Genomic DNA, 22661 nt, shown 5'->3' on the forward strand with positions numbered 1-22661 from the left:
TTGAGGAAGAGAATGGAGGAAGTAAAAGCTCGGTAGTTAAAAAGAGTAAGTGTGCCAATATTGATGTTGCTTTTTATATGTATATAAATGCTGTGTTATCCAGATGGGGATGTATTCCACTTGTCTGACCACAAATCCTCACATTTTCCCTTACACTTTATTGAAATAAAAATAACTCAAACCAAGATGATGAGTTCTTGAACTTTCAAATGTTGTGAGACTGAAATGCTTTGCTGAAGATAAAATCAATTGACAACATGGAACCCTGGGAACAAAAGTCTATTCTCTGCAGGACAATAACAGAGAGGAACATGTGTGTGTGTGTGTGTGTGTGTGTGTGTGACACTTGATCAGCCTGCTACAGTATCAAACACACACAGACTTGGTCAACACTAACTCAATTCCCACCGTTAGATCGGCAGGATGCCAGAGACCCACACCTGCTTCAACTGCTTCTACTTTCCACGGTGTTACAACAGAATGGGCTGAATTCCTGATAACTATGTATTTGCAGGCTGTACACGACGACCACCAGCTGACTTACCCTTTGATATCAGAGCTCTAAAATCCCTTCCCAGCCACCTTGAACACATTGGACCACACATGGTAGCAATATGTTAGCGGAGCTGGGATCATACTTCAGACATGCTAAATTGGAGGTCTTCATTTAGAGGTGCTGGCCTGGGAACAGCCTTCAGCTCCCACTTAATTTCCTTGCCTCTTTTTTGGAGGTGATAAAATGCCCCAGGCTGACAGGGAAGGGAAATTGATATCTGTATGAATGAATGTCTGAAAGATGCAACATGCCAATCTGCTTGTCTAAAGTTCGAGGTTAATTGTCCCTTTTCAAGCAGCTGCAGGACGATGTTGCATGGCAGTTATAAGTGTTAAAAAACAGTACATGTTATCAAATGTATTATAAGCTTTAGGCTAGAGCACTTACTCTTATTGCTTATGCCGTTTCATGTTTCTGACATCTGATAGATTTGAAACCTTTAATATCAGGTAGAAGGCACCACTATTGTTCAGAACCTGATGCATTATTCCTTAAGAAAAGCTAAACACCTAAATAATTGTTTCCAACCCTGTTGGACCACACATTTATGGTCGATCTTTTCTCATTGAGGTTTGGATACAATTTATGGGCCAGGAACTGTTTTGCATAAACAGTTTGGAAATTTGCAGCAATTTTACTTTCTTCTGTTTGGCTGCTGGCATTTTCCATATGTGCATCAATAGATGTTTCCACATGTTCAGCAAGGAAGAAAAGTAACAATATTCCACAATGTTCATTTTGTTGTGTCAGATGGGACTTGTTTTTGCAAGACAGCTTGCATTGTTAGGGGCTATTAATAGCAAACATCTATGTGGCTCTGTAGAGGGAGCTGTGTGATGTATGTTGAGGATCTCTGTTATTGTTGTTTTGTTTTGTACTGTTTTTAATGACACTATGGAAAGTCAATACTTTTAGAAATATAGGTTCAGTGCAATATTGTTGGAAAGCAAGGCTGGCTGATGTTGTGCAACCTCAGAATGACAGAAAGTTCAAAGAAAAAATTAATGCAGACAGATGAATAATAATAATAATAATAATAATAATAATAATAATAATAGTTTTTTTATTTTATGATTAATTCAATGTATGGAAAGTTAAGCAAATTGAGTATAGGCGATGTCTGTGCACATACAGTATATTGAGGCTGAAATGGATCTAGCTTCTCCAATGTGACGATAACGTGATTCTCTATTTAATTACATTGTTAACTCAACTATCTTTGAAATTAAGACAGTGAGAACAAATATAAAAAACATTTTCAATTTGAAAAACTTTGCAGCTAAACAACTAAATTCTGTTTTGTAGTTAGTCCTGTACTGTTTAATTTCCGAGTTAGTTTAAATGCCTATTCGATATATCAATCAAATACATTTCAATCAGGCATGGTAACTAAACATTTTTATTTTGTGTGTTACAAAAACAAAATACACTTGTTATGGTGAAAAACAAATCAAATTTAAATTTTTTCAAGAAAATCTCTCTCTCTCTCTCTCTCTCTCTCTCTCTCTCTCTCTCTCTCTCTCTCTCTCTCTATATATATATATATATAATGTTTGATACACACATATATATATATATATATATATATATGTGTATCAAACATTATATACACACAAAACATTGACAGGAGGTAAACATACTGTACACATACAGTAAAGAAAATAGCGATAAAAACAAAAGGTATTTAAAGTGAAATATTTATCAAAGACACATTTGGTTTGATTGTCTTAAGAGTTAGTCCATTTCTGTGAATATGACATTTTACCAAGAATAAAATAAGTTTAGCATAAAATGTTATGTTGAAAGCTGTTCCTACAGTGTGGCTTTTGCTGAATCTCGCGAGATATTGTGGCTCGCGTAGCTTTGGCTTGGCACGTGTGCTGCCCCTTTTTTTTTCCTTTTTTTTTAAGTGTGGCTCTCAGCTGCCGAGGCGGATGATGATGATGGCGGAGCTGGTTCAGGGACAGGCCTCGGTGGCTCAGCCCGGAACGAAAGATGACTTCGCAGACACGATACGCCGGGTCCGACAGGTAAAACCGGACACAGGGTTACCGCTTTTGGACCTCAGACAGCGGGGTTGACCAGGGAGCAGGGCAGGACTTTGGTCACCCAGGACCCCCTTACTACAAACACTCCTCATGCACCCAGCTAGCTAGCAAGCTAACGTTAAGTAGCCGAGAGAGCATAGCTAAGGGGACAGATTAGAGTTAACCCGGGATAGAAGACGTGTTAAGTAACCGTGTCAAAGCTGTCAAAACCACCACAAAAAGCCATGTCACACGCAAAAACACGAAGGCCTCTTGTGATGTCGAAGTTTGTGCAACTTTAGTAAGTTAAGCCGACAAACTGCAACCTGTTGTCAAGCCACAGAAGTTGCAGTTAGCTTAGCACGCTAATTTACTATCACAAGTTTGATACCCTGCAGCTCGACCCGCATCGTGACCAAACATGATAATGAGGTTAAACACGAAGCCTGGACACGCTGTCAAAAAGTTAGCTTGCTAGTTTTGAAGTCCTCAGTTAGCTTAAGTGTAACCGGCTGTTGCCCCAGTTAAAGAGACGCACTGAGCTTAATCAGTGATCACATGCAGTACTAACCCTTAGACGCCACCATTTCCCTTCTGCAACTTAAAAATAACCATGTGTATAAAACGTGTTGCGTATTTTCAGCGTGATATTATTCACGTGTGGAAGCTAGCTTGTGTTAGCTAGCTAGCGTGTGTGGTACTCTGTGTCCTAAAAGGCAGCAGCCTTGGAGTAAGGCCATGTATGTAATGTAACGTCATCTGTTCAAATAAGCCCCCTCCACTCCTCCTGTTGAACACACTTGGATTTTTCCATTGCTGGCCGGAAAATACCTGAACATTTCATTTAAACAGCTTTCTGTATTTCGTTGCTCCCCCTGTTTACCTGGTATTCAGATAGTAGTGTGTGTAGCAGAGAGGGTCACTGTACTTGGGGTGTAATAGAAGATAAGTACACACTGCTGCTGTTAATAGTTTGTAAATTGGACTTTAGTCATACAGCTACCAGTTGAGCTCCCCTGTGTATATTTTAAGATATGAACAAATGAAATGTCCCTGCATTTATTTACCCCTTAATTCAACAGATGTACACAAATATCTTGCATAACAAATACAGAGTTTAGCACATTTGCTTTACTTTTAATACACCCCTATACGAACATGATAAAGCCCTCTATCAAATCTCCTTAGTCTTTCTCACACGTATGATCATATTCAGTTTTGCAAGATGTCAAATCAAAACCAAAAGCTGCCACCGGAAAAGGAAAGTGTCACCTCCTTAGCAATACAAAATAAATAAAAAGGTTACAAGAGATTAAAATTGTGGGCAGTAACCTCACACCTGCATCATTAATTGCAGAAGGCCATTGATACTGATATTAATAGTCAAAGATAAACCTCAGAATAACTTTAAAACCCCGATAAAAGGCTATTTATGTCTGCCACATTGTTTGTGGCTGGCGGTAATTTGTGCATCTGCCTCTCTTTATTTCTTAGAAACAGAACTAATCATGTGGTTTTGCATGCTATCATATGACATCCATGTGGCATAAGTCTCAAAAATAAGAGGTGGAAAATTGTTTTGATTCTTTGCACTCCCTACATTTTAAGTCTTTAAGATGCAAAAGCTGCTTTGCAATGCATTTCACGTAATTTTCAGTTTGTTTTACTACCTACTTTTATGAGAGCATGCAAAACCAAACCACACAAACAGTCCATTAACTCATTAGCCTAAATCACAGGATGTTGACCTAGGCAGTAAGCCTACTATTTTCCGGTAGCATTCCTCCTCTTGCTTGCCGCTACTGTTATGCATATTTATTTAGTTCTATTTCCATGATCCTTTAAATGTACCTTTCCTGATCTTAAACACTAGCATTGACATAACCCCCTGTTAATCAATAATAAACTAACCATTTTAAAAATATATAAAGACCACGTGAGTAGTAGTAGTGCCATGAATAGCGAAGCAGATCAGTGACAAAACAGTTGCCCAATGGACAAGGTGTTCTTGGACCCTAAATATAAACTATACATACTTTGGTTTCCACATGTGACCACATGTCACATGATTTTCATCCAATCCTCAGTGGTGTTTACCCAGAGGCTCAGTATAAGTCAACAGGTTTGAACTGTGGGATAGAAGGTTTGTCAAAGGTTTTTTTTGCCACTAAATCCACCAGACTGTGACCTGACTGCTGCCTCTGGTGTGTGTGTTTGTGTATACAAAAATGAATCTTGATAATAGGAGTTACACTTGTGTGAATCTGTATCAGACAAGATACATTTGTCCTAGTCAGTTCAGTATACCTTTTAAGGGCTTTAATCCTCTATGCTGGCAGGCTTCATTTATAGGTATAATTAGTGTTGTTTTCTTTATCTAAAGAATGATTTGTAAGCTTAATTCATCATTACGCTTAAGACCCCATCCAAACTAAAATGTTTCAAAAAACACATTTATCAACTCTAGCATTTTCATAAAGGCCTTGCCTCAGTGAAACACCTGAAGGATAGCAAAATAGTCGAGTTACTTATCCGTCCTCATTTTCTGTAAAAAACGACAAATCACAGCTAACAGTAGGTTAGTCTTGGCCCTTTATCCCACTCCTGCTCTCTGTCCCTTTACCTTGTTCTTAACGCAGCACTATTCTGTTGTTCATATTTACGTATTTTTATGTTTTAAAGAAAATGAACAGTTTGTTCTGACAAGGGGAAAAAGTAAATCAAAGTGATTTATAACTGACTCATAAATAGTTAGCATTGCTGCGCTGTGGTGCTTAAAGAGACTGATAAGACTTGACGTCTTTTTGTAAAAGCTATTTTTTCCTGTGTATACTAAAATGCAAATAGTGCATTTTAAATTCAGCCACTGGTGACATTGTCTTGTAGGGCATACGACTGAAAATAGACATAAAATGCCCTTAAGAAAAATATTGGGCCTCTTTAACATGGACAGCAGTGGAGTACAGATGCATTTGAAACAGTGTTTATGATAAAACGTAAGAAAGTAAACTACTTCATATTTGCTGCTCACTAAACAAGCAGACGATGCGTGTAGAACAATCATAATGCGGTAGCAATTTGATCACCTCTAGCCACTTTAGCTTGTAAATAATAAAAAATATCCTTTATCTGCTGAACAAAACATGGGATCTAAATTCAATATCTTGGTAAAAATAGTCATAACAATAACAACATGCACCTACAGTAAACTGTAATGCAAACAGGTTATAAAACCAGCAGGTGTGCGGGGAGATACTTCTCTGGTATCGACCCAGCTGTAGTTAACCATATCTGGGAATAACACTCAACATTTGAGCAATGTTTTTCATCTTAAATGCTTTCCAGGCTGCTTGACATGCACAGCTCCAGAAATGTCATGGAAAACCTCAACCCCGCACACCTGCTTCCTTTTCTGCGTCTTTATTTCCATCGCGCCCCTCTCACTTCCACTGGTGATTCTCTGAAGTAGATAATCATCCCTGAAGGTGATGGAGGACTTTAATTGCCGTCACCATATTTTCATATTGTGAAAGAAATTCCAGTCAGGCACAGATGTCAATTTTGTGTAATTTTCTGAAATGCTATACTTTAGTGTGGATGAAGAGGTGGCAGATTAACGGGTAGTGGAAAATGCTGCTGGCCCTCTTGTGCAGATTTAAATGTCCATCACTGCACAACTCGAGCATCTACTTTAGACTGGCAAGTGGATCATTATAAAAGTAGACATGTATTGGTTTTTACTTAAGCTTAGCCATAACGTAAATAAGTGCACTCGTCTTGAAGTTTTATGCAGGGCAATCGGTCTTTCCTCCTTTGCTGCATTTCGTCAACTTTCCCACTTTTCTTTCTGCCTTTTGACAAAGTAATTTAGTCAAAGCAGAAATACATGTTATGTTAAATGTGTGATTTGGTCATCCCTTATGTCTTTACACATCTACAAACCCTCACACTACACCTTTAAAACAAGGTGGACGCCCAAGAATGAATCTTGATTAGTAAACTGGGAAGGTGTTTTTGTATTATTCTTTTAACTAGCACTGAAATCAGGTGTTACTTTCTTGCAACTTATCTACAAGCAAATCTAATCGTTTGAGGAATTGACGTGTGTTGTGGTGATCCGTGTCGTCCGTCAGTTTAAGTCTAAAAAAGTCATGTTAGTCGGTGATAGCTGGCACATGACCGATGTTCCAGGGAAAGCACCGGCAGCTGCAGTCTCAACAGGAACTACAGCACTGTGATTCTGTTATGGTGTTCAAAGTGCCGTTTTCAGCTGCTGTCAAAAAGATAACAGAATTTCACAGAAAATGTGATTCTTCAAGAAAGCAGGAAGTAGAAAAGAATGTGTCACTTCCTTCTTGAAGGGTTGTCTCTGAAAGGAAATGTGCATTCAAAGAGAATATCATCACATATCCACTTTTCACCTTTTATTCCATCTGTCCTACTGTTTTGGGTCTCCAGATGGCAGCCAAGATGGGAGGAGACCAGATGCCCAACATGAACAGTTCCCCTCCAGTCATAGACCCCTCCCTCTACGGCTTTGGAGGCCAAAAGCGCTCACTAGACAATGGAGGTAAGCCCTCACACACATGCTTATCACGGGTGCATGACTGCTGAATGTCCTGATGTATATTTATATACTCGCAACCACTCTGTCTGATGCTTCAGTTTTTTAACATGTATGTGGACATCTTAAAAAGAAAAACGCCATGCTGCTAAATGAAAGCTCTGTGTTTGTTTAATCTCTGTAGAAAAGTGGCAGTTTCCAGACTTTTCTTTCAGTTGAGGAAGGATTTAAATTTTTTCCTAACCAGTCTGCTACAAGTTGTAAATGCACTCGCACCGTTTCAGCTGAAACCAAAGCAACAACATGCAACATAGTCATGCCGATTAAGGAATATACCAATATAGCATTAAACCTTTTTTGAGACTTGTAAAGCATGCCAAACGGCCCCTACATAATAACATTTAGTTTACTCCCTAAAACGTGCTGCGTTTCCCCTGTAGTCCTGACTAAAGCGCTGATGCATTTGTTTTCTTATGAACTAATTGCAAAGCATTTAAATGTATTTGATAGTCCTCTTTTTCCAGGAGATACGGACCCTTTTTAGTTTATCCATCACCAGACGATAACATGCGTAGTATTTTACATAGTAGAGTTTTAATGTGCGTGGTCACTGATTAGCCAATGGAAAATGAACCAAACGGGTTTTATTTCTATAAGAAACCATAACAATGGACAAGTAATTTGACCACCATTGAGTTGTTGACGCATTCCTCATGTGAATACCTGGGAATGTGAAAAGGCACAAAGCGTCTTCCATTGCATACCCAGTGGTCAGCAACTCCACAAGGTCCACTTTAAATGGCATCTTAAGGAGGGATAATAAACCTGATGTGTCTGAGGAAATGAAGCCACAGAGTAACTCCTCAATCTGAAATCAGAGCCGTGTTTTCCTATTTGTTTGGAGTATTAAGTATCTGACGGTGTAGTGAAAGAAAGACTTGGTGCACACATAACAAAGATTTGATCCATCTCGTCTCCATGAAGGGGAAACGGCAGTCATTTATCCCGTCCTCCTCTTATCTTGTCACAGTTGTTTGTAATATTTCCAGCCCTGAATGCATGGATAGATAAATTGTATGCCGTTCTGGTTTAGTATTTTTTGATGCACTGTTGTTTTCCACAATTTGTCCTCACTTTTCTTTCTGTCAAGGTTGTCCAAAATGATTTGTGAAAGTTAGCTCTCACTAATAAGTTATCTAATTTGTCAAATAGTCTGAACTTAAGTCATAAAGTTGACATTTAAGTTATTAATAAACATTCAAATGTCGTGCTGCTTTTTGGTGTTGCTTGTTTATCTATCCTTTTTTAACTCTGTATTTCGTCAGTTAATTTACACCATTATAATGAGTATTTTACTTTCTTAAACTAGATTTCTGTCGGCTGCACACTATTTTAAATTGTTGTTCTGTCAAAAAGTATATTGTAATTTATTTTAAAATAATATAAAAATTTGGTTTAGTGTTTTTGGCAGTTTTTTATATTTATTTAAGGCCGATGACATCTTCAAAATATGGCTACAGACAGTTTGAAAAACCTCAATAGAAGCTTTGCATGTAAAAAAAAGACACTTGGTTCAGCCCTACAAAGTATACAAATAGACTTTATTTTACCGTCAGGTCTTTGTATGAATTCGGTACACCTCCTGCTTTATATTCATAGCTGTTCCATTCACAAGCGTTAACCCCGGTGCATTTCCAGAGGAAGTGAAATCAGTGCAAACGACCATAAAATTGATTTGAAGTTGCTAGATATCAACTCAGGTGTTCACGTCCGTGGCAGCACATCCTCCACTGACCCTGCAGGACCCTTGCTTGGTGCTACATGTCGAAATTGAATTCAGGACCAGCAGCCGCTGACCTGAACTCTCTCTCTTCTGAACGGCTCTGATTGAAACACTCACTCAAACACTCACAGGCCTGATTACCATGCTGCTGAAAGCCCCCCGCTGCGGGTCAGACACAAACACGAAGGATTGGCAGAAACATATCCATCTGCTCCTGTCCCCTCCAGACATGACTCACTCTTTGTGTTCCGCTTCAGCTTCATTTCCACAGATATTTAAAGTGTTGTGCATCTTCAACCATGATCTTACATTTTAATTGTTTTCTCTCAGTTGGGAACCACCTCGGTGCAATGGTACATCAAAGGTGAGCAGAAATACTCACACCTCTGTTTCTGTTCTATGTAATGCCCTTTATGTATTACTGGTGTTTACACTGTGCTTCAGATTAGTTGTTTTTAGATCAGTTATTCTGCTTTTTCCCAACAGCCCTAATTTTGCAGTAAACTTTCTTATTTCTTTATTTGCCAACTTTTCTCTCAATCACTCGTCCAATTAGATCTATCAACTGTAGCTTCCAGAGTACAATTTCACATTTTCAAAGTCTAAAGTCTCCCAAAAAAACTAATTATTTTACGACTTCTCGTTTTAACATTTGAGAAAGCTAGAAGCAGCAAATGTTTGGCTTTTGTTTTGGAACTCTGTAAATTTCCCCTCCCGATGACTAAAGGATTTAAAATAGTTTTCTGTCGCACAATCCTATTTTTTTGAGCTGAAATTCATTTAAGTAGTAGAAGTTGTCAACAATAGTTTGACAACAACAACTTCAACAAATCGGGAATCATTTTGTTGTTGTTCATCAGAATGCTCTGGTTGTGGCAGTTTCTCTAATGTGAATATTTCACATTAACTGTATAAAAGTAAACTCGGTTTAAGATGTGGATCAGACAAAAGAAGCAATCTGAATAAGTCTAAACTGTGTTCAAATAAATTGCACTGGGCACTATTCAATATGACATTTAATGGACCAATACGATAAATGCTGATGATTAGTAGCAGCCCAAATAATGTCGGCTCAGAAAAGCAGCCCTAGTTTTCGATTTGACATGGTTTCCTTCTCTTCGGTCAGCCAGAGGTATTGATCCTGTTCTAATCTCTCCAGGGCTCTTGCTACAGAAGACTTCAAAGTGCCTGATAAGATGGTGGGATTTAGTAAGTAGCTCCTCAGTTCATTATAGTCTGTATTAATGTTTGACATGTAATCATCAGTATTGACGTTCTACTCAGTTTTGGGGTCACTGCCCGAGGCCCCTGTCTAAATTCAAAAGGCTTAATACTGGTGTTTTCGCTCCCCCTCCTCTATAGTCATTGGAAAAGGAGGAGAGCAGATCTCAAGAATTCAGCTGGAATCGGGTTGTAAAATCCAGATTGCTTCAGGTAAGTTTTGATTAAAAACACTACTTAAATCCCCTGTTCCTCAATGATTTTATGTGGGATTCTTTTAGGGTATCCATCGACTCATCAGGAGTCATTAACACGGTTTTAACTGAGATGCCTAAACCACAAGCTAAAATGATGACTGTCTTTATTATGTTGGAAAGGTTCGAGTCTTTTTGTCTTCTCTGCTTTCAAAAGTCATGTCCATGCAAGTTTATAAAATGTTGGTTCACCAAATCAAAGGGTTTGGGTCGAATACAATTATTAGGGGATGTAATGATTTCAGTTCTTACCAAAAGGGAATCAAACTGAGCTTCAATACTGATGACAGCATTCAAAAGTAAGATTAGCGATCCTTGCAGTATTTTTTTTTAATCCACTCCTATGTTAATAAATAGGTCTTTGTAGACTTTTGGCAGAGTCAGCAATCATACCTGTACTGTGTTGTAAAAAACAGAATCATTTTGAATCAGTCCTGTAACTTGTTTTTAGAATGAACAAGCAGGCAAGTTTGGCAACAGCTGAAAGTGTCATTTAAAATCTGTAGTTCGTTTTTCTGTCAAACACAATGCATGTTTTTTGCTTATTGTTCCTTCACTTGCATGTTTGCCTGCTTTAATGTGCAGAGTTTGAAAACTGAAACTATAAGGCTGTTTTTATATTAATAGTAAGAAGTTATGACGCTCTCTGTGCTCACCTTAAATCATGTCCAGTGAGGCACACGTGTGATGTTGAAAATGTGCTGGAAATACTTAAACAATACTTGGTATTGCTATACTTGACATAGAAGGAGCAACATCAAACTTTTTAGGTCACAGAATAAACATTTTCAAAAAGTAAAGCCAGAGTAACGATTCAAAGCTGTGGTAGTCTTTAGTGTTTTAACGTTGTGCTGCTTTGTTACAGACAGTGGAGGCATGTTGGACCGGCCCTGCACGCTGACTGGAAGCCCGGAGAACATTGAGTAAGTGTCTCCGCTCAACTTTAACAGATTTGCTGAAAGTGTGCCCCTATTGTTGAGACACAGAGGGCGCGAACCCAAATCTCCTTCACATCTGCTCCTAATCACTCACTGAAGCACCTGAACACCTCTTTCACACTCTGTCTGTAACTGTGGTGACGGATGTATTTCTCGCTCCGCCCCCTTCAGCCAGGCCAAGAGGCTGCTGAGTGAGATTGTGGAGCAGTGTCGGTACGGTCCCGGCTTCCACAGCGATATGGACGGCAACAGTTCAATCCAACAGATCCTCATCCCCGCAAACAAGGTCGGCCTGGTCATCGGCAAGGGAGGAGAGACCATCAAGCAGCTGCAGGTGTGGCATTATACTGCACTGAATGTGTAGCGGTTACACTCAAATCAGTTGACACCCATATTTGTTAAGTTTGCCTTAAGTAAGTTTAACTTCCTGGAATTCAGCCTCAGGTTCGTAAACTGTGTAGCCAGATGACAGAAAAGGCATTTATTTTTATCCCACGGCCACAGAGCATAACTTCCTTTGCATGGGGCTTTTTAATCTAGTGGTCTGGGTTCAAAATGTAGTTTCTCCCTTTTATCACCAGATTAAAATGTTCTCCCTTTGGGGTATATACGTGCTATTTTCTCGGTATTCTGCACAAAAATCAAAAATGCAACAAAATAATTATGAATATCGTTGACATAGCCGAGGAAAAACAAATATAAATAAAGGATTCCCCCCCAGCCTTCACTATGAATAAACAAATTATTATAATTTAGTTTCATTTTCCTCATTAAAAAATGCCTATCAGGGGTATTAGGTAGATACAAGTACTTTATTGATCCCAATTTGGGAAATGTTTCCGTTGCAGCAGCATAACAACGCAATGTTATTACAATGAAATAGCATTTAGAAAGAAATGCTATTTTTAACAATTGCGAACATTAGTATTTCCTACTCTACTGTGGAAAATAATATTGTATATTAGAGGCGTTTGCCCTATAGACATCAGAGCAAGTTTGTTTCAGAAGATGTCCACAGTGGTGAAACACTTCCCTGACCATTATTGGGGACAGTCTGCGATAAACACACAACTATAGTAGAGCTGTGTTATGGGAGGATGCGATATTAAGGAGCAGATGCATCCCAGTTATTATAACCACATTCTTGGCAGAGTAGTACATTGAAAAGGGGATGCCCTCCTACATCTGGTTCTAAATTGGACCCAGTTGTATAAGGTTTAGACCCCAGATCTTTTATAGGTAATATCCAGCTTTAGGATCGAAGTTAATATAAGACGTGGATGTCAGAAATTGAAGTGATGAGACCACATTTCCAAAAGTCTCCAGGACTGGATGTTGAAATTGTTGAGTTTGTCCGTATGGTCAGTTTAAAACCTGTTTTTGAAGTGAGTGAACAGTGTTTTGAGCCCCAGGTAACTCTTGGTGTGTGATTGTTCCACTGCAGGAGAGAACCGGAGTGCAGATGATAATGATTCAGGATGACCCCATGCCCACTGGAGCAGACAAGCCCCTGAGAATCACGGGGGATCCCCACAAAGTGCAGGTCGGTCTCCCAACAGCTCACTGTGTGTCACCTGCTTTCACTTTACACTCAATTTTACACATTTTATGCCTTCAGTGTTCCACTAAAACATCTGAAAACATCTTTGTTTACTGAGAGGAGTTCAGCTGAACTTATGTTATGTTTCAGTCCTATTTGATTGCTTAAAATCAAGAGAAATATGACATTTAGCGGGTCTCTCTATCTTTTATTATAGCAAGCCCGTGAACTTGTGGTGAAGCTCATCCGAGACAAGGACCAGGGAGACTTCAGGGTTGGCAGAGCAGACTTTGGATCCAAAATGGGGGGAAGCAGTCTGGATGTAAGAGCTGTGTTTCCTGCTTTTCAAAATTCTGGTCAATTCCTTTGTCAACCTAAGATGAGTAATTTGACTTTTTCTGTGATTTTAATCTCCCTGTCTTTATCCTCCAGGTGGTTGTACCCAGATTTGCTGTTGGCATCATCATCGGCAGGAATGGAGATATGATCAAGAAGATTCAGAACGATGCTGGGGTCAGGATCCAGTTCAAACAAGGTACACAGATTAATAACCCAATTATAGTCAATTCATATTTAATACAATTTAAAAGTAGTAATCTCTTAAACTGGTCGCCCTGGTAATCTTGAAACCCAACAACATGTATCTGCCCATTTAAGATGACTCATCGGGAATTTTATGGGGAATTATAGATGTTTGTTTTGGGACATCTGATATAAACAGTAGCGTGATTGAGGTAACACTCGCCTTCCCAACCGTCGTAATTCATGGCCAGATTGGGATTCCTGTCCAATAATTTCGTTGCACTTATTCACTAAGTCGGTTTTGAAATTTTAACCTGCAAGTCATTAAAAAAACCAATATGTTCCTTTTCCTTAACTTGCTTTTATTTGACAGCATTTGGAATTAGTTTGTATTTAATCTTGGAGCATATAAAGACCTTCTGTCCCTTGTGTCTGTCGTCCAGATGATGGAGTCAGTCCTGACAGAGTTGCTCAGGTGATGGGTCAGCCCGACCACTGCCACCATGCGGTCCACCTCATCAATGAACTGGTCCAGACTGCTCAGGTGAGTGGTTCTGCCTTTTCCCTTCTGCCAGCTTCTGTCCAGTTAATTCATTTGTGCCTAAAGTCAGTCTATCAAAGGAAAATGCTACACTGTCTGTACAGTTTTGACATTTTTAGATCACATGAAAGCTATCATTTGTATTAGTGATCAGGTGAGGATGCTAAAATTGTTCAAAAAATATATTCCATATAACAAAAATGTTCTAAACTACAGCTGTGTGCAAGTCTTAGATATTGATTGTGATCTTTGATTGTGCTCATTGTAGTTTCGAAAAAACATTTCCTTATCTACCATATTTCTTTTGGCACATTGCGTTGCTGCTGTTGACTAAATATAATAAATAAACCTTACTTTGTGGCCTAAAGGTTCGTTTGCTTTCTGATCATTTAAGATGTTTGCTTATATCCCGAGAACACTTCCACCAAAGGGAATTAAACGTTTCAGTTGGGGGCGTGAATGGCTTAATAGTTAGAAAATTAAGCAGCAAAATAAAAGTGTTGCTTTGTTTATATTTGGAAACACTATTCCAGTTATTTTAGGAAAAACAAATGAATTGCAAAAAATGTTGTCATGAGTTTAAATATAGAAAAAATGGCATTGGTAAATATCCATTAAAAAGAATGCCTAAATTGTGAAGGACATCATTTTCATATAACTGATAAATTCCTTGTTCCCTTCCCGTAGGAGCGGGATGGCTTCGGAGGTGTGATGGGACGCAGAGGACGAAGTGACTGCAACATGGCAGGAGGAGGTGGAGGCGGCAGCGGTGGCTCTGGAGGACTGCAGGAGGTGACGTACGCAGTACCTGCTGACAAGTGTGGACTGGTGATTGGCAAAGGTAGAGAACATATTTCCATTCATTTCTAAAAGTCCATTTAGCACTCAGTGGACCGTTTGGTTGTTCTTTGTGTATATAGCCAAGACTCTTTTTGTCCCCAGCTCACTTAAAAGTTGCTTTAGCGGTGAGCGTGCCTGAATGAATCCGCTTCTGGCCGCCTGAGAGAAATAATAGAGTCCATCAATATGAAACTCTTAATAAGGGTATAATGCAAGTCGCCAGATTGCCTTTTCTCTTTTTAATAACTGAATGGCGTTTGGTGTTCGGCCACTGCGTGAAAGTGATGAGAAGGGGAGGGGTGAGTGACCACCCTCCTATTCTCTCCCCAGGGCTCATGTATACAGCACAAGTGGCATTCATTGGCTTCACTAAGGGCTTAATGACGGGGATAATGCGTGTAATGTGACATTAATTGTTAAAGGTGCATAATAACAGCCCTCAATCATGTGGAAGGCTGCCTGGCATCTAATGAGGGTCTTTCAGTCCAATAGAGTGCAGCGAGGGAATGAATAGGAGGAATTAGCTTATTGGCTATTCATGCCCACTCTATTGCCAGCTATTTAAAAGTCATTGACCATTGCATTGGAAAGAGCTGCGAGTGTGTGAGTAGTGTGTGTGTGCATGCATGTCTCCTTGGTGTGTGTGTGTGTGTGCGTGCAGTTGTGGGCGGGTTCGGGGTGGGCCTCTTTACCTAAGATAAAAACATGGCAATAGAAATGTCAAGTGGCTTTTGTGCATGTAGTGGGGAGAGGGAAACAAATAAACCTGGGCGTAGCGTCCCTCTCTCCTCTCATTAGCATATGAAGTGGGCCAATATGGTTGGGATGGCGGTGGGTCTGGGTGCTGTCAGCCGCCCCTTAAAGGGTGCAGTGATTAATATCTTTACGATGCCATATGCAGCCCATTGCCCCTCTGTTTTGACCCCCTTCACACACACACACACACACACACACACACACACACACACACACACACACACACACACACACACACACACACACACACAGCTTGACGAATCAAGCCACCCACCAACCTGCTCAGACTTTATTACGCCTTGAATTCAGGGCCGTAACAAGCTTTATACTAGCAAAGTCATGAATTTTGAGCTTAAAAATCTAAAATTCAAAGGTCCACTCTCCAGGTTTTCCTCTGCTTTGGTCACATCTCCCAGGGGAGGGGGTTTTAAAGCTAGCTTTAAACCTATTTAGGGTTTTCTTTTGTTAAGATTTCTCTATGAAAGTCTACTGACAAGTCAAGAATGAAGTTTCACCCTGTACTAGTGCTGATTAAATGTACTTACTTCCAAATCAGATTTTCCTCTTCAGTTTGAAATTTCTGTACTCGTATATCAGTTCCAGTAGTTTCTTTTTTCACCTCCACGGCAAAATGAATCGTTGTTGAACTGAAATGGACTTGCTAAGGGAATGTACTGCCAGTGGATTTTGCCCTGTTTGCGTGGCCAGTTATGTTAGGTTAGGTTTTGATACTTTTAGTTTTTTTTTTTTTACAAAATCAGTCATTTGGAAACTCTAGATTTCATTTGGCTGAGAATGTGATTGTGTCTCTGTGTGTTAGTCCTCTTTGATTAACAGTTGACCATAGTGCGCTTTGTATATTTGCAAAAGAGAGCAATATAAAAGATGTTTACGCTTCTACTTTGAAGACAGACAAGTTTTATAACGCTGTTTTATTTCTCTGATAGTTATAGGAGTTAACCAACTCTATCCTTGGGGGCAAACCTAGTTAGTTCTTACTTATTATGTCTTTACTGATTTATATATGTTTAACAAAAATACTGTTTTATAATAATATTGATTTTGACCGTTCTGCCTGCCGCTATATCAGCTTAAAGCTTCTGTTGCATTAGACCTTGTTACTCCCTCCGTGATGTTTCTCTCCCTTGACGCCTGAGAGTTTTTCCCCACCAGCAGCTAACCAGTCCTTTGGCGTCGCCTTGAATGCGGTCACCAGTTGCACTTTTGTGTGCCCTCCTTTTCTCCAGCTCACTAAACCAGTCTCATTAATAAGGCCCGTATTATCTGCCCTCACTGCAGCCCAGTCCATGAAATGAATGGTCGGGGTCTTCATTGCTCTCTGCTGTCTGACTGGAAGAGCTCATAATGGCTTCATTAAGGCAGAAGTTTCATTTGGTTGACAATGGGTTAATGGCCCATGTGCAGTCTGCTGGCAGCAAGGAATAGGCTCTGGGAGGAGGAGAGGTTTTTGATGAGCGTTTTCATTGGGAGGTCAGCCAGGGTCATCCGAGTGTCAGCCACAAGTGAACAAATGTGTAATTGATGTTGGGACAGCCCCGGTGTCTCCCCGGGAAGCACCCTCAGCCCTTTTTGGTTCAGATGGGTATTGTGGAGGGGGGTAGCGTCTATGTGCCCCCCTGTTCACTCCCTCCTCTCATCACACAGGACAACACCGAGTCAAGAATGAAAAGGCTAGAAGAGACAAACGATATCCCAGAAGGAGGATACGCTTCAATTCTGTCCCCTTTTCTCCTGCCAGCTATGTTTCATTTCTCCCTGCTGGTGTAATTGCTCTCCCCACACGTCGGGAAGCTGGCATCTGATGCAGCGGGGGGGGGGGGGGGGTTGTGCAGGAGATGTCTCCTATTGTTTCCTGATTTGCATGGATGTTACCACAGAATGGTAGATAAGTGCAGAGACACAAGCCAGAGTCTTCATAAGGTAGTATCTCTGGCTTCATGCCACATGGGGAAGATGGTAGAGATGAGCAAGAGTCACCTTTAATGAGGTAGTGTCTCGCTCATTTCTACGTTAAAAAGAGGATCAATTTAAAAACAGAGCTTGATAGTAAAAACCGTGCTTCCTGTCTCACATTATCGTCTTATGGTTGGTTTTGCAAAATTCCAATGAATGTAGGAAGCAAAATACCTAAATGTCTGATATCAGGAAGTGTATACCAACCGTATTGAGCCACACACAAAAACATGTTGTGATTGTTTGTGTGATTCAGGGCTTAAAAAAAAAGTGTCAACCAATAATTGAAATCTATGGGAAGCCAAACAAATTCTTGATTCTTCAGTGTGAGGATTTTATGTTTTTATGTATCTTTACGATTGTTTGTGGTTTCTTCCTGTAACTTCTGACACTATTTCAGGCCAGGGGAATCGTCAGCAGAGCTACAACTGACTTTTTCAGCCGTAATGGTTAGTAGCAGCCCATGTTAATATCATGCCTGATGGCTTGCTGCTCCTCCAGGTGGGGAAACCATCAAGAACATCAAAGAGCAGTCTCGTGCCCACGTGGAGCTGCAGAGAAACCCGCCGCCCAACACCGACCCCAACATGCGCATCTTCTCCATCCGAGGCACCCCTCAGCAGTTGGAAAAGGCCAGGCAGCTGATCGATGAGAGAATTGGGGTAGGTGGTCTGGCTCTGGCCCAAAAACGCTATTGTGTGGCCTGATATTCATGAGCGCACATGTCACCGCGCAGAGCTGCCGCGCTGCTGTGGTCCTGGTGGCCGGCAGGGTGTCACCAGAGGTTAAACATAAAGAATCCATCAAATGGACTTAATGGAGTGCATCAGCGGCCGGCCCTGCCCTCTGACCTTGCCTCTTGGCTTCCTTTTGAAACACAAGTGTGGTCTCTCACTCTCCTACTCTTCCCTTTCTCCGCTCTAGGGCCCAGGAATGGGAGGCAACAGCAGCTTCGGTATGAATCCCTACAACCAAGGACCAACCACTCCTCCTCAACAGTAAGCCTCGATCCCTCTGCTCACCACGTCAAACTTCCGTGTTTCACTCGTCAAAAGCAGAGTCATTAAGTTTAACGTCATCCGGAAAGGTGTTTAAGAACAAACTCGGAGGTGAAAAGTCACGCAATGCCATTAAGAAATAAAGTAAAGCACCAGGCGACTGAATAAGCGTCTGCGAGTTGAAATCAAGCTTGTAACAAAAGCATTTCAGCGTTAATATCCTCCTGACGTCATCCGAGCGTCTGAAATTGAAGAACAGATAATCGTTGCCATCAGAGAGAAAATGTAGCTAAGCCAAATGAACACATGGGTTTAATGTGTAACGGAGACAGGAAACCCAAAATCAACAAACCGTCTCAAACTTCTTAATGTGCGCTACTCGTCTGTGCGACAACTTTTTCTGTATTTAGTTTATTAAATAGTAAGGTTCCAGCAAAAATGCGCTAAAAAATACTTTCTACATTTCTTCAGGACTCTGCTCCATCTGTTTGATTTTTTTAGTTTGAAGGCGTGTCAGAAAAACGAAATCCTCTCTGAAATCCAATTGAATATGCTATGAGAAATTGATATTCCAATCGTTTGAAAGGTGAAGTGTTGCTTTCAAGGGTATGCTTTCTGAAGTTTTGCAGTACTCCAATATCACGTTTCAAATGAATTACGAGTCTCGCCTGAATACACCTTAAAGAAGCCTTCTCAAGGTAAATACTTGCGTTGCATTGTCCGTTTATTTTTTCTTCAGTGGGAATCAGTCGTTCATGCCTGGAGGATGGGGTACAACTTTTCAAATATGGCAGCCTCAAGGCCAGCAGGACCACAGTAAGTAAAACACACTTCGGACTATTCAAGCTGCTAAAGCTACTCAACCAGATATAAAAAGGAATATGATCCTTTCCCAGATATATAATTGTATTGCAACGGAGGAATAGAGCCCATATTGGCCCTGAGCACATCCAGGGACATAGTTTTGTGTCACTGCAGTTTAATGAAAGTCTGCAGCAGGCTGTGATGGGAAGGTTTTGCTTCCTGTGGCTAACCACCTCTTTCCTCTATGGACAGATTCAAAATGTGCCGTCTATGGAAATCATTAGGGAACAGATGAGAGCAGAAGGTGAAAAGCAAAGCGCTCTCTCAGTAACCCTGGTGTTATCTGTGTCTGGTTTCAGGTCACAATGGATCCCAGACGGGCCAGATGGACTGGGAGCAGTATTATAAAAAGCTAGGCAAGAGAAAAGGATATTTCTGATTAGTGTCACTTTATTCTACAATCTTTCCACAAACGTACATTCCTCCCTTTAACTGTTTTGTCGGTTCACACAAGCCTGATAAAATCATGCATTTACTCACCATTCAGGAAAGATTATGAACAAGAATCATTTAACTTAAATCCCTAGTCAGTAAAACTGTTTGAGAAAACAGTGTGAAAGCTTTATTGTTGTGAAAAGCTAAATGCAAGCTTCTCTTCTGTTTGTGTTCAGGTCAGCAAAACCAAGCCCAGAGCTCTGCTCCTGAATACAACAAAGCCTGGGGTGAGTACCACCAGAAGTTTTTATTTGGAGGATTGAAGGATGTGTTTTAGCTCAAGCAGATGTGACTTCCTTTTCTTGATTCATGCTCTTCTGTTGCTTACTGTTGTTTATTTTTTCCCTCCTCTTCAGGCCAGACTGCTGGTCCTGGATCTCAGCAGACCTCTAATCCTGACTACAACGCCGCCTGGGTGGACTTCTACAGACAGCCTGTGGCCTACTTCAACCAGGGCGCTCAGCAGACACAAGCCCCGGGCCTTCAGGTGAGAAACTCTTACACAGATCTGCAGGACAAGGCTGGTATCTGATTTTTAACACATCCCAGAAACATTTCAAAAACTATCTTCTTGGTGTGTCTCTCAGTACTTCCTCATCCTGTCAATCAGCTCAAAGCCCATTGGTTCTATGGCTGCAGAATCAATCAGAATTATACTGAGATTGTGATTATTGACGAGTGCAATATTCAAATTGCAGGAAGTAAAATATCTCTTAAAGGTTAAAAGTGTGTTAAATATTATTTTTGAATGAGTGATTTTGGAGCTGCAGAGATATCCAGGTCTTCAAATCGTTTTCGACAGACCTAACTAAATATATGTGTTTGTTACAGTTTCTATAAAGAAAAACATAATTTCAATGATAGAGGAATATGATGCAGGATTATTGAATCATATTGCAATATCAGTCAAAATAAACACAATTACCTAATTTCATTAAATCATGCATTTAAAAAAAGCTCATTAAACCAGCGTTGAACTGTGATTGTTTGCACATTTGACGGAAAGCTATCAGTTAAAACTATGAGTAGTAACTTTGATAGTCACTTAGCAAATGTGTTTTCTCAGTGGAGCTTTATTACACAATTCTTACTGAAGTGATTTGTTGAAATCAATTTTCTCCTTAAACTCCGAACAAAAGTCAGTATAACCAGATGGATTTATTTTTTGAAAGAACTGATGAGCAAACTGCTTTCACTCTCCAGGATCATTAAGAGAAGACGCCCTGGGGACCGACTTGAATCACTGAGGATGAAAACAACCCTTTTTTAACGGAGGGGGTTTAGATTTGCAACGCCTTGAAGACTTTTTTTCTTAGTGAGAAACACTAGCTGTAGAATGACTTATATGATAAAGTAATATTTCTAAATTCAGGAACAGTTATTTGTTACTAAATGCTTGTGTACACTGTTATTTTGGATAGACAGTATCTGGGATCCCTTTTTGGACTTGAGAGAGCTGTTTTTGTTTTTCTATATTTTCCTGTCTTTGACTCAGATTGTACCGCCAAAATGAACCCAAGAGTTGTAACATTTCAAAAGGCAATATGATCTATTTTTTCTAGTTTTGTTGAAATGAAACCATGATTATGTGCTTAGCAGTCTTGAATACCATTTGTCATAAGATGTTAAAACAATGTGTTGAAAATGTTTTCCTTTTACATAATTCAGTGAAATGAAACTGTGATGTTTTGTTACAGGAAATGTATTTTTGTTACACGGTTTAAAACACGGAATAATGTCAGCCAGTGGCAATAGTTCTTATTTAATTCCTGTTGTGCATTGTATGCTGTTTTTCATTGTCATTGTATTGTACTCTGGTTTAAAAAAGGTGCAATATCTTATTTTCTCACTTTTGAAACAAAGATGATTCTCTAATATTTTGACCGACTTTTAACTTGTAGTTTTAAGATGTTTTTTTTTTCAAATAGATGTCATAGATAATTTATGACAATTATCTGATATGATAGGATTTAGGGGGATGTTGCAAATAGCTTTTTTGCCTTTGCTACCTTGTAAAACTATGTATATATGCTCATATATTTGACTGTTAATTTAAAATATATATGTTTCATATATATATACTTATATAAAAAAATATTTTTTTTCCTGTGATCAGTGTTGCAGGAAAACTGTCCCTCTGTTTTTCTGTTCTGTTTTCATACTGAAAATGTTCAAAGATTGTGAATGTGTGATATGGAATTTGATGTTGCATCTTGTTATGAAGAAAATTAAGAAGTGGTAGATTTTTGTGTATGTTCTGTACCTGAACTATTCAAGACTGCTAAGCCGCTGTTCTTCTACCTGTGTAATAATTAATATAGTATTTTTATGTTTTAAGTATTATGATCAAAAGCTGTCTTATTTGGTACCTCCCAGTTCGCCAACGCCCCACTGGGCCCTCGCTGTGGACCCCGTGGGGCGCTGGACTCAGTCCAATGCTAATAACTTTTTAATTATTTTTTTATTTCTTTGTGTGATCTAATATAAATGCTACAAATGATGCATCATTATGGAAAAATGATTCTGGTATTGACGTCATTTCTTAATGAAAAGGGATATAATTTCAAGATGTCTAATTATGGTGTTTGTTTTTTTTTCCTTATGTACAGTTAACAATGTATTAAAAAAATCCAGACTACATTTGTGTACTGCTAGAGATGATTGTGGGGGGGGGGGAAAGTCTTTTGTTGTATTCTGATTCTTGGTGTTGAAAAGTTTAGATGATGCATAGATATAGATATACAGGCCAACTGTTTGTTCTCATGTTTTATAAGCAGAAAATCTATATTTTCTATAGTTAATTGCAAGTTCTCTCATTCAAATAAATGTTCCGCAAGCCTAAAACTAT

The 22661-nt window shown here is 39.6% G+C and overlaps 1 protein-coding gene across 2 annotated transcripts; it reads left to right on the forward strand.

Annotated features, from left to right (window-relative positions):
• The first annotated feature begins 2427 nt into the window (after positions 1 to 2427).
• Positions 2428 to 22453, forward strand: fubp3 (far upstream element (FUSE) binding protein 3). Of its 2 annotated transcripts, XM_063889551.1 has the most exons (19): positions 2428 to 2586; positions 7042 to 7153; positions 9261 to 9294; positions 10090 to 10139; positions 10293 to 10364; positions 11271 to 11328; positions 11515 to 11677; positions 12788 to 12886; positions 13101 to 13205; positions 13316 to 13418; positions 13849 to 13949; positions 14634 to 14787; positions 18018 to 18178; positions 18441 to 18514; positions 19254 to 19330; positions 19678 to 19734; positions 19990 to 20040; positions 20170 to 20300; positions 21017 to 22453. In XM_063889551.1, the coding sequence occupies exons 1-19, from the start codon at positions 2491 to 2493 to the stop codon at positions 21023 to 21025; spliced, it is 1707 nt and encodes a 568-aa protein (XP_063745621.1). In that variant the 5' UTR covers positions 2428 to 2490; the 3' UTR covers positions 21026 to 22453. The 2 variants fall into 2 exon arrangements, with proteins under 2 accessions (XP_063745621.1, XP_063745622.1); XM_063889552.1 differs by lacking the exon at positions 19678 to 19734.
• The last annotated feature ends 208 nt before the right edge of the window (positions 22454 to 22661 follow it).

Source organism: Eleginops maclovinus, chromosome 8 (genome assembly GCF_036324505.1).
Source record: "Eleginops maclovinus isolate JMC-PN-2008 ecotype Puerto Natales chromosome 8, JC_Emac_rtc_rv5, whole genome shotgun sequence".
Taxonomy (NCBI): domain Eukaryota; kingdom Metazoa; phylum Chordata; class Actinopteri; order Perciformes; family Eleginopidae; genus Eleginops; species Eleginops maclovinus.